General features: G+C 41.0%; 1 protein-coding gene across 2 annotated transcripts in view; it reads left to right on the top strand.

The window, feature by feature from the left end:
* The window catches only part of GRIA1 (glutamate ionotropic receptor AMPA type subunit 1), a 277,064-nt gene that overhangs the window by 230,127 nt on the left and 31,293 nt on the right, over positions 1-15,644 (top strand). For both annotated transcript variants that reach the window (XM_054568140.1, XM_054568142.1), the window contains exons 12-13: positions 3,749-3,947; positions 9,368-9,615. In XM_054568140.1, coding sequence (XP_054424115.1) covers positions 3,749-3,947; positions 9,368-9,615 — 447 coding nt within the window. The remainder of the gene's footprint in view (positions 1-3,748; positions 3,948-9,367; positions 9,616-15,644) is intronic.

Below are 15,644 nucleotides of genomic sequence, written 5' to 3'. Positions count from 1 at the left end.
CTGAGAAAGTCACTTGACAACTCTTCGTTGCTATTCTTTCATCTGCAAGATGCAGATATTCAACCCTTTCCCATCCACGAGGTTATACATGAAATTCAAGTAATGGGCCCAACAGCCATCTAAGTTGTGGCCAATTCTGGACAAACATGAGGGATTCTTCAATTACCTAGGGAGTTTGAGGAACAGCTGTGCCAAGTTGCAAGATGAATATAATTCAGGTGACTAGGCAGACCTCCAAGGCATTCAGATCACAGCTTTCCCTTTCCTACCAAGAAAAGTACTGCTTTGCCCTGTGGCTCCCTGGGAGAATAATCATGATAAAAAATAACGTCTTATATTTCAATAGCACTTTTTAGAGTGCTTTCCCCTCTTCCATCTTAATTCCAATAGCTTATATCAGTTAAAGGAAGAAAATAAGAGTCCTAGTCCTGAAAGTTTTGATTTCTTGCCAGGAAGTAGACTGAGACCCAGCTGGGCGAGCAACTGGCCAAGGTTACGGGGCTGGTTAGTGAAAAAGCAAAGGCTCTCATTCCCAGAATCGACCTCAAATAACTCCGGCCCCTGCCTCTGGAATGGAGCTGGGAGAATGCAGAGTTCTGGGATGGAGGCCCTGCTTTGCCTGTACCGGGTCTGACCTGAGGGCAGGGGGCTGCCTCACACTCAAGTTCCCACCCCGTGGATCAGATGCAAATGCAGCACTGAAATCATGTCCCGTTTGGAAGGGCTTCTTTCCCCCAGCCCTCCGGTTATTCCGTGGATGATACTTGCTGACTATTAAGCAAAAGAGTCTCTGGTCTCTGGTCTTCATTAAGTAGATAGTGATGTGGGGATACCTATAGGGTATGTATTCTTACCACCTGCAGATGAATATTAATTAAAGAAGAACAGGAAAGAAGGAACCATAGGCCTGGAACTTTCTTGGGAGGCCTTTGAGCTTCAATATGTGATTCCCAAATTGGAATACCTCAGCTGGGTCCCTCGGTTCAACAATGTTAGAAGAGGAGGTAGCCATCCTGAACACTTGGCTGGAGGCCATGGCTCCAGGCATCCTGGGCCGTAAGGAGGTTTGGATTCCCCTGGCCCAGGAAACTATTATTCCTAGTCTCTAGAATCCAAAGTGAATAGAGCTGCCAGGTTTTGAAAGTGGCTTCAGCATTCATGCATTCACTCGTGTTTGAGGCCTACCGGGCACTCTGTGCTGGGGACACAAACTGCACAAAAGAACCAAAAGGTTCTGTTACTCTCATGGAGCTTATGGTCTGGGGGAATAACGAGACAGTCAAACAATCACAAACAGATGTCAGATTTCAACTGTGATGCGAGCTGCATGGGGCTCTGAGAGTCTTAACATTTGAATGCTGAGACGGTAATGACTGGGGTGAGGTCTCACCAATGAATAGGGCAGGGAATTGAGGGGGGTGCGGGGGGAGCAGCATATGGTGAGGATGAGAGCCTTTTGGGTATGAAGGACGGAACAAAGTCCTATGTGACCTGAGTACAGAAAGCACATTATGGGATGGCAGTGGAAAGCAAGCCAGGGGCCAGACCACACAGGGCCTTTGAGTCACCAAGGAGTTTGAATTTTATTCCACATGTAAGCAGAGGGCTTGGATGGGTTTTAAGCAAAGAAGCAACAGATACAATTAATGTTTTTGAAGAGATCACTCAGGCAGCCTTATGAAGAACTGGTTAGGCAGAGGAATGAGAGGTGAGGGGCCTAAATGGAGGCAAGAAGCCCAGTTCGGACGCCACTATGTCATCCAGAAGCGGGAAAGGAACAGCAGCTTCACCCAGGCCTGGACACTTGTATTTGTCACATGGTAAGGTGAAAGAGCACAAGAATGGATAGGCCAAGACTGGCATGATTTTGCAGTAGTTTTGCCTCTATGTATCTCATTTTGCTTGACTGCCCAAAGGAAGCTAACTTTGGTTTCAAAGTTGGTCTCTGGCTCCACCTGATGCTTGATTCCTTCTGTCTTGATTAATTTGTGTCTCCAGCAGTGGTACCCTGGGGGACCAAGAGTAGGAACCAAGTACAAGCTGTTCAGATGGTCCACCACTTGAATATCTTCAGAAATGGAAGAACTCGCTCTCATCCTCACATTAGCCATTGTTGTCCTAACCTGCCTATCAAAAATACCTTCCTCGTATTTAGTTAGTGTTTGTTTTCTGGAACTTCTACCAAATGAACCTAAATCAGGTCACATACTACAACCTTCACCTCAATATGTCAGTGAACACATCTCTCTTCAAGTCTTGTCTTCTTGCCAAATGTCCCCTCTTTCTGAGCTGTTTGTTCTTCATAGGGCACAGGTTTGCTTCACCCTCCTGGTCTCATCCCTCAATTAAGTCTCCTCTTATTTCAGTCTTCATGCAAAGCATCTACAAGCCTTCTTTTCCACATAGCAAGCAAAAACAAGGACTTGTTGGATTTCTTTGAGTGAGCACTGTCTGCCTACACTGAAAAGGAAGTACCCAAGAAACTGAAACAAACTGGAGCTCACAGGACAGGGAATAACACAGAAAAGGTCAACCAGGGCTTTGAAAACAGCGTGGAACAAGCAAGCCTGCAGCCTGGGTATCAGTCCAGGGTCAGTGTGATTTGGGACTCTTAAGTTTCTTTATCTGTAAAACTCATGGGTTGGACTGGTGATTTTTCTGGTTTAGTATTAGGTTCCAGTTAAGCACTGTCACCTATTGAAGGCTCTAAGCTTAAGGCTCAGAGCACATGTTAGAAAGGGCTTAAAGGTACAGTTGTTCCAGGATTACACTTCCTTAATAAACTGAGTGGCATAGAAAGAGAAGTGGAATGCAAATAACTTTATCATTTTATGACTCAATATAATTTGATGTCCTGTCTGTCCGCCACATAAAATCACCCCATATAACATCTAAATCACTTTGTAATATTGTTTGGAAGCTCTGGACTTGGAAATATCCTAGCCAAATCCAAAAGACCACAGTGGAACTCAACTGGTCATGTTTCTCTTTATTGGTTTTAGACTTGAGAGGAGAAAAGGATTCTAAGAACATTAAGGATAAATTTCTCACCTTGTGTGCAATTATCATATTTGCCATTTGATCCAGAACAAAATACCCTTTGTCTTTTATTTCAGCCAAATTCTCTTTCTCTGTGATGGGGGGGTGGGGGAGAGATATGAGCTTCCACTCAACGATGACATTCGCCAAAGTGGCTAGAGTACTGCTGTTCTCGCTTATTTTCAGTATGTTCTCCCTTCCCTTCTTCTAGTCCATCATTTGGGCAGCCTCTGCCAACCAGAAGGACAATAATGAGAAGACGGTCTGAAAACATTTCTAGACATAATCAAATGTGTGCATTGTGTCTGTAAATGCATGTGTACATGCATGCACACATACATCTTGTATATGTAACTGCATTTAACCAAAGGTTTTTATATGTGCTTGTGATTTTTGGGAGCAAGTGTTGGCATATCTGTGTCTTTGCTGGCATGTGTCTTGTTATATATGTATGTGTGAAAGTGAGTGTGAACATGTACCCGAGGGGCTTTATCACCCCTGAAGGACAGCAACCCCGCAGGCCCTTATCTGTGATAAGGAACCAAATGCAGAGGGGCTCTGGCTGCCGTGCGAATTCTCGCATCCTGCTGACAGAGGAGAAGGGTGCTTGACAGCTCTGCTGACGGGGTTCAGGCTGGCCCTCAGCCCCTCCCCATGGCCTTCATAATTGATGTCTGTGCTTCTGACACCTCTTCCCTTTGGCCTTCAGGTCCCTGTCCGGCCGCATCGTTGGCGGCGTCTGGTGGTTCTTCACATTGATCATCATCTCCTCATACACAGCCAACCTGGCTGCCTTCTTGACGGTGGAGAGGATGGTGTCGCCCATTGAGAGCGCGGAGGACCTAGCGAAGCAGACTGAAATTGCATATGGGACACTGGAAGCAGGATCCACTAAGGAGTTCTTCAGGGTAGGGACACCCTTTGTCCCAAGGCACTTTCACAAAAGGAAACCACTATTGTCATTAAAATATCCTTCTCATTAGCAAGCAGATTACTGGCAGACTGGGCAACTGCTTAACTGAATGTGGGTCAGGGAAACTCAGAACATTTCTCAGCTTTCTATAGATCTCTGAGAAATCTACATTTCTTTATTTGTGGAAACTTCAAAGCTTTTGCACTGAGTCAGACCCTTTGTCTCTGCCAGTCTGGGCCACGTTCTCTGGGGGCTGCAGAGGATATTACATACAAGTCCCTCCCTGCTCCCACAAGGACCTTACAGTCCTGTTAGTAATTGAGTAGGAATAGCTTAAGGACAAGATCCCGACCTGATGCCCTTTGTGTCCCTTCCTTGGAGACTTGATAAACAGACAATGGTATATGAGAAACAATTACTGGATTGGGTGGTCTATTAAAAACTGCCAGGAAAGAGAGAAAATGTGACATGGAAGTGGAGGCAGTAGAGATGTCATGTGCCTGGAGGCAGCAAACAAAGGCAGAGGAGCAGAGAGCTAAGGCACTTAAGACACAGAGTAAGCCAGACCTAGGCCTAGAGCCTGGCTCCATCCTTTTCCCTTCTGTGGCTCTTAAGTCTCTTTGACACCAATTCGCCCTCTGTAAAACGAGGAGAGTAATGTTTGTTTCAAAGCATCATTGTGAGATTAAAAGAGATGAGAAATCCTAAATACCAGGGAAACAAAGATCAGTGGATGGAGGTTCCATTTACCATTAGGACTTCAAGGAGGTGCAGGCATTTGGGATCCATCTTCAAGGTACATGCCTCATTCAAAGGCACTTTCACAAAAGGGGGTCACCACTGTATTAAAATATCCGTCTTGCTAAAGAGCATGAGATTATAGGCAGTGAGGGCAACTGGATAGAGTCTGTAAACCACAAATAATAGACCTGTAACATTTCTAAACATGATAAAGCCAGGTCAGACCTGGGTAGACTAATAACATTTTAGGCAAAAGGAACAACTTAAATACATGCCCCAAAGCAGAAAATTCTGCAGTTACCTGGACTTTGGACTTGTTCATCTTGGGGTTTGAACAAACAACATTTGGAGCTACAATACATTGATCAAACAAACAAGAAATTGCTACTACTTATTTAGCACTTACTATAAATCCATTCCTGGGCTAAGCATACCCTGTGTGCATTACCTCATTTAATCCTCTCATTAGAGCTGAGTTAGGGATTTGTTGTCCCCATTTTACAGATGACTAATAGCCCAAGGTCACACATTTATAAGTAGCAAAAGGAGAATAGACAGCAAGCCTCTGCACTGCCTCAGGTGAGAGGGTGCAGATTCTTTGCAGACCCACCAGGTTCTCAGTGCAACTTCATGGAGCAAACCCCAGGCCCTGAATGAACCAACAGGAAGATGTGCTCAGTTTCTTGATCAGGTGCTCTGTGTCCTGGATGCCAGGCAGGAAAGGGACCAAAGTCTCAATCATGGCTAATCCATGCTCCAAAGCTAAAACTATCCATTTCCATTTTAAACATATTGGAGTCCGAAGGTAACTGAGAAGTCACTTGGTTAAAGTCTGTCATTTTAGAGAAAGACATGCCTTGCATAGGCTTACCCGACCAATTAGTAGAACCACTTGTAATCCAATGACCATTCTCTGACCTTTTTAGCCTGCAACCAAAGTGTGAAGCAGATGCTTCATATTTGTCCCTGTAGCCAGCCCCAAGTCCCAGGTCCTGTTGATGCAGCAGGGGAACCATCCAGCTCACTTACCCATTTTATACCCATGCTCGCACCCTCAGTACATTAGCATGTCACAGTCCCGAAAGCATTCCACACCCACAGTCTCATTCATGTTTCACCCATGACCTAGGGCAGAACAGGAACTGCAATGTCCACTTTGTGGATAAGAAATTGAGATTCGGGCAAATCATGATGCAAATATCAAAGAGTACAAAATCTGAGTTTCTTCATTTACTCTTGCCACTGAATATCATCCCTGCCACTGAATATCATCCTTGCTACTGAACTACACTGTCCTAGTAGGGGAGTATAATTAACTGATACATGTTTCTATAAAGATCATTCAGGTTACCGACAGACCCATGGAAAAGCCTAGCCTATATCTCCCCTTTCATAGTTGGGGAATTCAAAGCCCAGAAAAGAAAATGAACATTCTCTTGCTAATTTAGGGGCACAGCTGGGACTTAAGACTTCCAAGTTCTTTGTTAATAACTATGTCTATCAACACAGTACTATCTCTTGTCCACAGTAAAAGTTATGAATCTATAACCAAGGCATTTCATATTCTACAAGTTCTGTGCTCTAACCAAGCCTACCGCATGGTGGCAAATAGGCTGTTCTTCATGTGCTCATTGATCAGTAGAGGTTGCCTGGAGTTATATGCTGAGAGAAATTCTGAGGTTACATCTGGGCTCAGTGTAAAATAATTCCTTGACTGATATCAATGTCTGCCATATATGTAAGAAGGGAAACTGGTACCAAGCCAGCCATGTTTGGGGCATTCTTACTGTAAAGTAAAATCTGAAGAAAGGGCATAATTATGTATAGTAATTGCACCACTTATATAACACCTACAATGTGCCAGACACTGGGTTATGCATTTTACCTCTGTTTCATATAATCTCCATGACAACATTGTGCAGTGAGTGCTACAATCACCATTGTCGGGAGAAAAACATGTGGCTCAGAAAGATCCCATAGTGAGTAAGATAAACTTAAAATGAGGGAAGAAGCTGACTGCAGTGGAAACCAGGTGGGCAATGAGGAGACAAAGGTTTTACTCCTGGCTCTGCCATCCACAAACCATGTGACATGGGACATTTTACTGCCATACTGTGAGCCTCAGTTTCCCTACCTGTAAGAAAGGAGCGCTGACAAGATGTGTTGCATAAGCCCTTCCATCTCTGTGACTCTGACCTCCAGAATTATCCCATCAAAGCTTTGGTGGGGAGGGAGACAAGATCACCTACCACTCCAGAAGGCAGAAGGAGAGAATAGTGGGACAAGAATTCTTGTACCACAGACTGAAAAACCTGACTTCTAGTCCGCCCAGAGCTTCTTGGCAGCCCCAACCCAAAGTCACTTAATCCTCCATTGACAGTTAAATTAGGATGTGTGAGGGGCCACGGGGGCTGCATGTGATAGGAGAGATCCAAGAACAAATACCCCAAGTATGTTTCTGATCTCCCCTGCCATCCATGCTGCCTTCGTACCCCTGGAGATCAGATTTCCCTGCTAGCCCACTCCAAACGGCTGTGAGCACAGCCTTGGTGTCTGGGGCACTGGGGGAGGCTGAGAGAACATATTAATTTTCCACATACTGTTGCCCAGAGGGCTCTTGGGCTTTGCGCGTCAGCAGCCCTGATTCCTGCTGTGGCCGTCCTGTCGGGTCAAATTGGATCTTGCAATTGCCCTGCTGCGTGTTTTGTTGGTTTGTGCCTTAAAGATCATCTGAAAATCTGGTCAGAGCTGAATTTATGTATTTCCCTGTCTCCTGTGAGAGAGTATTCCATACTTTGTATATACTATGATTGATTTTGGGTATTTCTGCCGCTAACTTGGAAATATTCTCTCACTTTTCTTTTTCCTCACACTGACATTGTTGCTTCAGTGATGTATCTTCATATAAAGAATCAGATATTTCCAGCTAGCAAAGGACTGAAATATTACCTGCCCAAAGTCCTATGGAAGAGATGGAAAAGTTAGCAGTAAAACTAGGACTAGAACTCAGGGCTCCTTACTCCCAAGCCCAGTGTCCTTCCCAGACCATAAACCATACTATAAAACAAATAGCCCGGTTTATCTAATTAAAGACTGTTAAAACTTAGGGCTCACTCTACCAAATGCCTCCCTGAAATTCTCAGTAACTATTTCCATTAATTTTCCATGGATCCCTAGAATTTTCCTGGGCCCAAATATCTCTACAGATCAGTTGGGTCAAACAACAACTTAATTAAATATCAATATTTAGACAACACTTGATGTTGATATTAACGAAATAGACCTAATATTTATGTGCAAAGAAAAATGACCTATTACATGTATAATGATAATTTTATACTAAATAAATCTGTAATCTATATATTAACCAGGTTGTATAAGTTGCATGATTCTAGTAGTAACTTTCCTTTAAAAAAAAACAAAACAGGATCCTTTATGTGTGTTTAACATTTGTTCATTTACAAAGCATTTTCAAAAGCTAGACTCTAGTATCCCTAAACTATATCTACCCTTTGGGGAAAGGATGTCCTTTAGAAAGACTGTGTTAGGTGAGAATGTTGACTTGTGGTCGTGGATCATGGGCCCTGACTAAGGGCTTACTATGTACAAGGTTAGACTCTGTGGAAGACTTACAGAAGGGAGGATGCCCCCTGCCCTCTCATTTATCCACAGACTGGAGACTCTGCACAAGTAGGAAAGACTCACTATCCTAGCAATCCAGTTTGTTCCCCCAGTCAGTGTCTAGACGCTGTGTCCTTACCTTCTCAAAGTAAGGGTCACACAAGCCATACAAACCAGCATCACTTGGGGAAGTTGCTGAGATTTATTCTAGGCTTCCCCTCAGATGTGTTCAATCAACATCTCTAGTTTTACAGCAGGAGGGTGTGCATATTTACAATCTGTATATGTAATTTCAGTGCCCACTAGAGTTTGAGAACTACTGTCCTTGGAACTGAGAGGGCCTCAGGATACATAGGCTTTGTTCTGGTCTGTGAAATGGCAAGGAGGACGTGGCTGGAGAAAACCAGCTTATAGAGTGGACTAACACAGCCTAGGCCAAGTCCCAAAGGGAGTTCAGGAAGAAATGAGAAAAGCAATTTGGCTAGATTTAGAGACTTTTAAAATATAAGCAGATGACAATATTGGATCTCAAGTTATCAGCTTTATCAGACAACAATTTTCATTCTGAAAGCAAATCAAACCTTTCACTAGAGGAAGATTGGAACTTGGCACTCGTGACCCTGACATTCATCAGTGTGGTCCTCCAATAATGAAATCGGATCCCACTGAATACAGAGCTCTCCACTTCTCCTGAGCTGTATAAGTGTGGCCTTACTGAACAATAGATAGGTTTTTAATGTCTTTAAAAGACAGAGAGAGCCCCAGTTTCTTAACTCTCCCCTTATTTAACAGGAATATAATTACTCAGCAGTAATTAAAAGATTCTGAGCTATTCTGTTTGTTCTGTATTTGCAAGATATTTGTACTTTGGAACCTACTGGTACTAATTAGAGCCTCTTATTTTGCAATCACTCATAATTTGTTTCTTCCTGAGCTAATCTCACTCATGAATGTGTGATCAAGCTTCACTCAGCTCTTCATTAGTGTGTATGCCGACCTCAATTCCAAGCGCAGCCAGCACTCAATTCCAGTTTTGTTCCTGTCCCCTGCCAGAGGTCTAAAATTGCCGTGTTTGAAAAGATGTGGACATACATGAAGTCAGCAGAACCATCAGTGTTTGTGCGGACCACGGAGGAGGGGATGATCCGAGTGAGGAAATCCAAAGGCAAATATGCCTATCTTCTGGAGTCTACCATGAATGAGTATATTGAGCAGCGGAAACCCTGTGACACCATGAAGGTGGGAGGTAACTTGGATTCCAAAGGCTATGGCATTGCGACACCCAAAGGGTCCGCCCTGAGGTAAGTAGCCAAGATTTGCTTCCTCGGTACCCCCTCTCCCCTCCCTATCTCAGGAATGAAGCTGCTGTGTCTGCCACATGGCTCCAATGCCACAATGCGAGCTGTCAAGCAGGCTCTTCTTGGACACCGGTGGGCCTGGAAGACTCCAGCTACCCAAGATCTTCAGCCCTGAGGTTGGAAATTGACCTGGGGGCCTCAGCTTGCTATGACTGTCGCTGCCTCTGTGTTCTTCCCCACGTCTCGCCTTGCCCCTCCAAGTGTGTTAAACATCGGTGAACTCTGTGTTTCTGTCATGTGATCTGTAACACACCATCCCTTTACCAGACACCCCCACATTCAACTAGGCCACAGAGTTCTTCAGAAACCTGGATTCTTTGACAGAGGTGGTTTGTAATGTTTGTCTCAAGAGAAACATAAACACGCTGTCCAAATGAAAAATCAAGTAATCTGAGTCCTGTGCAGATCAAAATATTGCCGAATGAATGGCAGCGTCTATTCTTCCCCAGATACTGATTTCTTTAGCAAGAAACAGGTAGTTCAGTAAAGAGAAAAGTGGGCTTTAATGTAAAAAAGCTCTGGTATTCATTCCAAACAGCTAGGGTAGAGTCCTATAGAGTTGAAGTCAGAAAACCTAACTTTATCTCTGGAATTTACTACTGACTGTCTCACAGGAGATCATCTCTCCTACCTTCCGTTTCCTCACCTGTAAAGGGAGAATAATCTTCCTAGCCCTTCCCTGGTCCAAGGAGACTGTGAACTCAAATGGGATAATTTATACAGAAGGTAACTGAAAACAACTCAGTGCCAAGTCACTTGGGAGACATTATATCTATTAGAGGAATTAACTCATTTTAGGGATGAGTTAAATGTCCACACAGTGTCCAGGGCCACCTCTGCCTTCACTTTATTGAGCCCTACAATGTTCTAGGCAGTCAGCTAGGAGCTAGTGCTACAGTTTTGAGCAAGACAGACACAGTCCCTGTCCCAGTGGAACTACGACCTTGCAAAGAGGATAGACATTAAACAGATGATTATTTTTTGATGGTTCATGAATTATGACAGGTACTCTGATAGTCTGTAAAAGGGGGCCTAGAGGATACCTACTTCCAGCAACATGGAAGAACAAAATTTCCACTGTAAAACTCCTACATATGCTGGATGAAGATGTAACAAATACACTTTTAAATGCAAGTTAGGAAATTCATAAGCCAAAAGGAAAAAAGGAAATCAAAACCAGAGTGAAAAAAGCATAAACTGATTATTCTGGGACTTTCTTAAGCAGTGCAAAGTTGTAAATTACGTGACAAGCCACATGAGGAAGAATCAGAAGTATAGTTAAGACATAAAAGTAACTAAAATCATTTTTAAAGTAAAAAGATTCTGTCACAAAAGACCATAAATATTTGGAAAAGTACTAATTAGAACTTAATGAAATAAAAAAATGTAGTTACTGATATAAACTCTCAGTGGAAGGGTTACTCAGCAATTATACAAAGTTGAAGAGAAAATTAGTACTGAGGGTAAAAACTGGAGAGAATTCCCCATAATATCACACAGAGAATTTTTTAAAAGATAGGAAATAACATGGAGCAGACTGAAAGTGACCAGAGGGGAGGGGGAAAGAGGACAATGGTGGAAAGAAGGGGAAGGGACTAGACAAAGAACATGTATAAATGACTCATGGACATGGACAACGGAGTGGGAATTTACTGTGGGAGCGAGGGATGGGGGGGATGGGAGGGGGTAAATGGGGAAAAATTGAGACAACTGTAATAGAATAAACATGATTTATAACTAAACTATAAATAAATAAATAAAATTTATAAATAAATAAATAAATAGAACCTTTAAAAAAATGACAGGAAATATAACAAAAAAGATTAAGAGACATGAAAGAGAAAAAAACAAATCTCATGTGCATCTTCTATGAGTTCCAAGAAGAGACAGGAGAAGATGGAGTACAGGCAATATTTGAAGGGAATTTTTTTCACAAGAAAAAATAAAATAAAAACACACAAAGACACAGAGTCTAACTACCATGTTACTAAACAATAAATGGGTTAACAATGAGATCAGGGAAGAAATGAAAACATACCTTGAAACAAATGAAAATGAGGACACAACCCAAAATCTATGGGACACAGCAAAAGCAGTCCTAAGAAGGACATTCATAGCTTTTCAGCCCTCCTCAAGGAATAAGACACATCTCAAATAAACAAACTAACTTTACACTTAAAGGAACTAGAAAACAAATATCAAAAAATAATAAAGTGAGTAAAGGAAATAAAAAAAGATCAGAACAGAAATAAACAAAATAGTGTCCTAAAAAATAAAAATAAATAAATAAAATCAAGAGATGGTTGCTTTAAAAAAGAAAAAGAAAAAAACAAGATTAACAGATTTTAAACAGACTCATCAGGGACAAAAAGAGAAAAGACCCAAAAAAATAAAATCAGGAATGAAAGAGGAGAAGAAACAACTAACTCCAAAGAAATACAAATATTTAAGAAAATATTACAAACAAAAAAATAGAACTTATTTATTTTTTTAAAATGTGTGTATTTACTCTTACCGTTTAAACTTCAGTCACCTTCAAAGCACTCTCCATCTGATGCAATACATCTATCAAGATGTTTTTCCACTGCTCAAAACAGTTTTTGAACTCTTCAATTTTGATGCCTTTTAGTGCTGTTGCCATTTTTTGTTTTAATCTCTTCAACATTAGCAAAATGTTTCCCTTCGAAGACTTTTTCATATATGGGGGAAAAAAGTTGCTTGGGGCAAGATTGGGTGAACAGGGAGGGTAGGGCGTGGGAGTCATGCTGTTTTTGGTCAAAACTGCTGAACACTCAGCGTAGTGTGGGCAGGTGCACTCGTAAATCACCCATCATGAAATGGGCAGACATGTTGAAAGAGTCTTCAAAAAAATTTCACTGAAGCTGAAAGCAGCCTCTCACAACAATGTCAGCTGGTACACTGATACCGACGGTTTCCTAGAACACTCTCCTAGCAGGGGAAGCCTGGATTACAAGGGCCCCACCCTACAGAAGATAATTCTGGGTTTTGGGGGGTTCCCCCTTCTATATCAACAAATTGAAATATCTGGACAAAATGGATAAATTCCTAGAAACATATAATCTTCCAAAACAGAATCAGGAAAAGTCAGAGAATCTAAATAGACAGTTTATAGGCAGTAAAGTTGAAGCAGTAATCAAAAAACTCCCCCAAAATAAAAGTCCTGGACCGGAAGGAAGACTCCCAACCTCATTTTACTAGGTCAGCATTATCATAATTCTAATACCAGATAAGGACACTACAAAGAAACAAAGTATATGGCAATATCCCTGATGAACATAGATGGCTAGAATCCTCAACAAAATATTAGCAAACCAGATCCAGCAATATATTAAAAAGATCATATACCATGATCAAATAGGGTTTATTCTAGGGATGGAATGTTGGTACAATATCTGCAAATCAAAAAATATGATATACCACATAAACAAAATGAAGGATAAAAACCACATGATTATATCAATAGATGCAGAAAAAATCATTTGATAAAATCCAGCACCTATCCATGACAAAAACTCTCAGCAAAGTGGGAATATAGAGAATGTACCTGAATGTAATAAAGGCCATATGTCACAAACCGACAGCCAGCATCATCCTCAATGGGCAGAAACTAAAAGTGCTTCCCTTAACATTGAGAACAAGACAGGCATGTTCACTTTCACCACTTTTATTCAACTTAGTACTGGAAGTCCTAGCCACAGCATTTAGACAAGAAGAAATAAAAGGCACCCAAATTGGAAAGTAAAAACAAACATGTCATTATTTGTAGTTTACAGATACTGTGTATGGAGAACAGTAAAGATTCCACCAAAAAACAACTAGAACTGATAAATGAATTCAGTAAAGTGGCAGGGTACAAAATAAACATTCAGAAATCACTTAGATTTTTATACACCAATAATGAACTATCAGAAGGGGAAACTAAGAAAATAATTCCATTACAATTGCATCCAAAAAAATAAAATACCTAAGAATAAATTTAACCAAGTGTGGAAAAAAGACCTGTACCCAGAAAATTATAAGACACTGAAGAAAGGAATTGAAGAAGATACAAATAAGTGGAAGTATATACTGTATCTATGGATAGAAAGAATTAACATCATCAAAATATACCTACTAATCAAGGCAATCTGCAGATTCAGTGGAATTCCTATCAAGACACTAATGGCGTATTTCACAGAACTAAAACAAATATTCCAGAAATTTATATGGAATCACAAAAGACCCTGAATAGCCACAGCAATCTTAAGAAAGAACAAAATGGGAGAAATTGTGCTACCTGATATAAAACTATACTACAAGCCCACAGTAATCAAAGCAGCACTGTAATAGCATAAAAACAGACCTGTGGATCAATGAAACAGAACAGAGAGCCCAGAAATAAACTTGTGCCTTTATGGTCAATTAATATTTGACAAAGGAGGCAAGAACATACAATGGGGTAAATAAAGATAGTCTATTCAATAAATGATATTGGAAAAATTGGGCAGATACATATACAAAAATATGAAACTAGATCATCTTCTTACACTATACACGAGTAAACTCAAAATGGACTAAAGGTTTATATGTTAGACTTGAAAACATAAAATTCCAGAGGACAATGTACACAATAAAATCTCAAACATTTCTTGTAGCAATATTTTTTCTGATATGTTATCATGGGCAAGGGAAACAAAAGAAAAATAAACAAATGGGACTACATCAAACTAAAAAGTTTTTGCACAGCAAAGGAAACGAACAACAAAATGAAAAGACAATCCATGGCATGGGAGAACATATTCACCAATAATGCATCTGATGAGTTAATATCCAAAATGTATAAAGAACATGTAGAACTCAACACCAAAAAATAATAATAATCCAATTAAATAATGGGCAAAAGATCAGAATAGCTACTTCTCCAAAAAGGATATATGGATGGTCAACAGACATATGAAAAGATGCATCAGAAAAAAATACAAATGAAAACCACAATGAGATGCCACCTCACACCTGTCAGGGTGGCTATCATCAATAAATCAACAAACAGCAAGTATTGGCAAGGATGTAGAGAAAAGGGAACCCTTGTGCACTGTAGGTGAGAATGCAGATTGGTACAGCCACTGTGGAAAGTAGTTTGAAGTTACCACAAAAAATTAAAAACGAAACTGCCTTATGACCAGCAATTCCACTTCTGGGAATATATCTGAAGAAATCCAAAACACTATTTTGAAAAAACATGCATGCCTATGTTTATTGCACCCCTGTGTTTATTATTTACAAAAACCAAGATTTGGAAGCAGGCCATGTACCCGTGGATAGCTGAGTGGATAGCTGAGTGGATCCGCACATGTGCAAGATGGAATACTACTCAGCTGTAAAAAAGAAGGAACTCTTACCATTGGCTACAGCGTGGATGGACCTGGAGACCATTATGCTAAGTGAAATAAGCCAGCCAGACAAAGACAAATACCATATGATTTCCCTCATAAGTGGAATCTAATGAACAAACTGAACCAACAAAATATAAACAGATTCATAGATACAAAAAAACAGACTGATAGCTGTTGGGAAGGCTGGGGTGTTGGGGGGAAAAGGTAAAGGGATTAAGCCAAAAAAAACAAAAAAACAAAACCCAAACATAGACACAGACAACAGTATGGTGATTACCAGAAGGAAATGGGTGGGGGAGGTAGATGAGGATAAATGGTGACAGAAGGAGGCTTGACTTGGGTGGCGAACCCACAATACAATATACAGGTGGTGTATTATAGAATTGTACACCTGAAACCTTTATAATTTTATTAACCAATATCACCTCAATACATACCTTTAAAAACATTTTTTAAAATAAATAAATATAATGCCCATACTACCCAAAGTGGAAAAAAAAAAAAAAGAAAAGATCTTCCTGGCAGTCCTCCCCACCACTTGCTCTCCGTAAAGCCAGACCCCCGCCCCCCACACACACA

The sequence above is a fragment of the Pteronotus mesoamericanus genome, unplaced genomic scaffold (genome assembly GCF_021234165.1).
Source record: "Pteronotus mesoamericanus isolate MK-2021 breed Mesoamerican mustached bat unplaced genomic scaffold, CSHL_Meso_final contig_2, whole genome shotgun sequence".
In the NCBI taxonomy this organism is placed as follows: domain Eukaryota; kingdom Metazoa; phylum Chordata; class Mammalia; order Chiroptera; family Mormoopidae; genus Pteronotus; species Pteronotus mesoamericanus.
The sequence above is the reverse complement of the archived record's forward strand: the minus strand, read 5'-3'. Positions and strand labels throughout refer to the sequence as shown.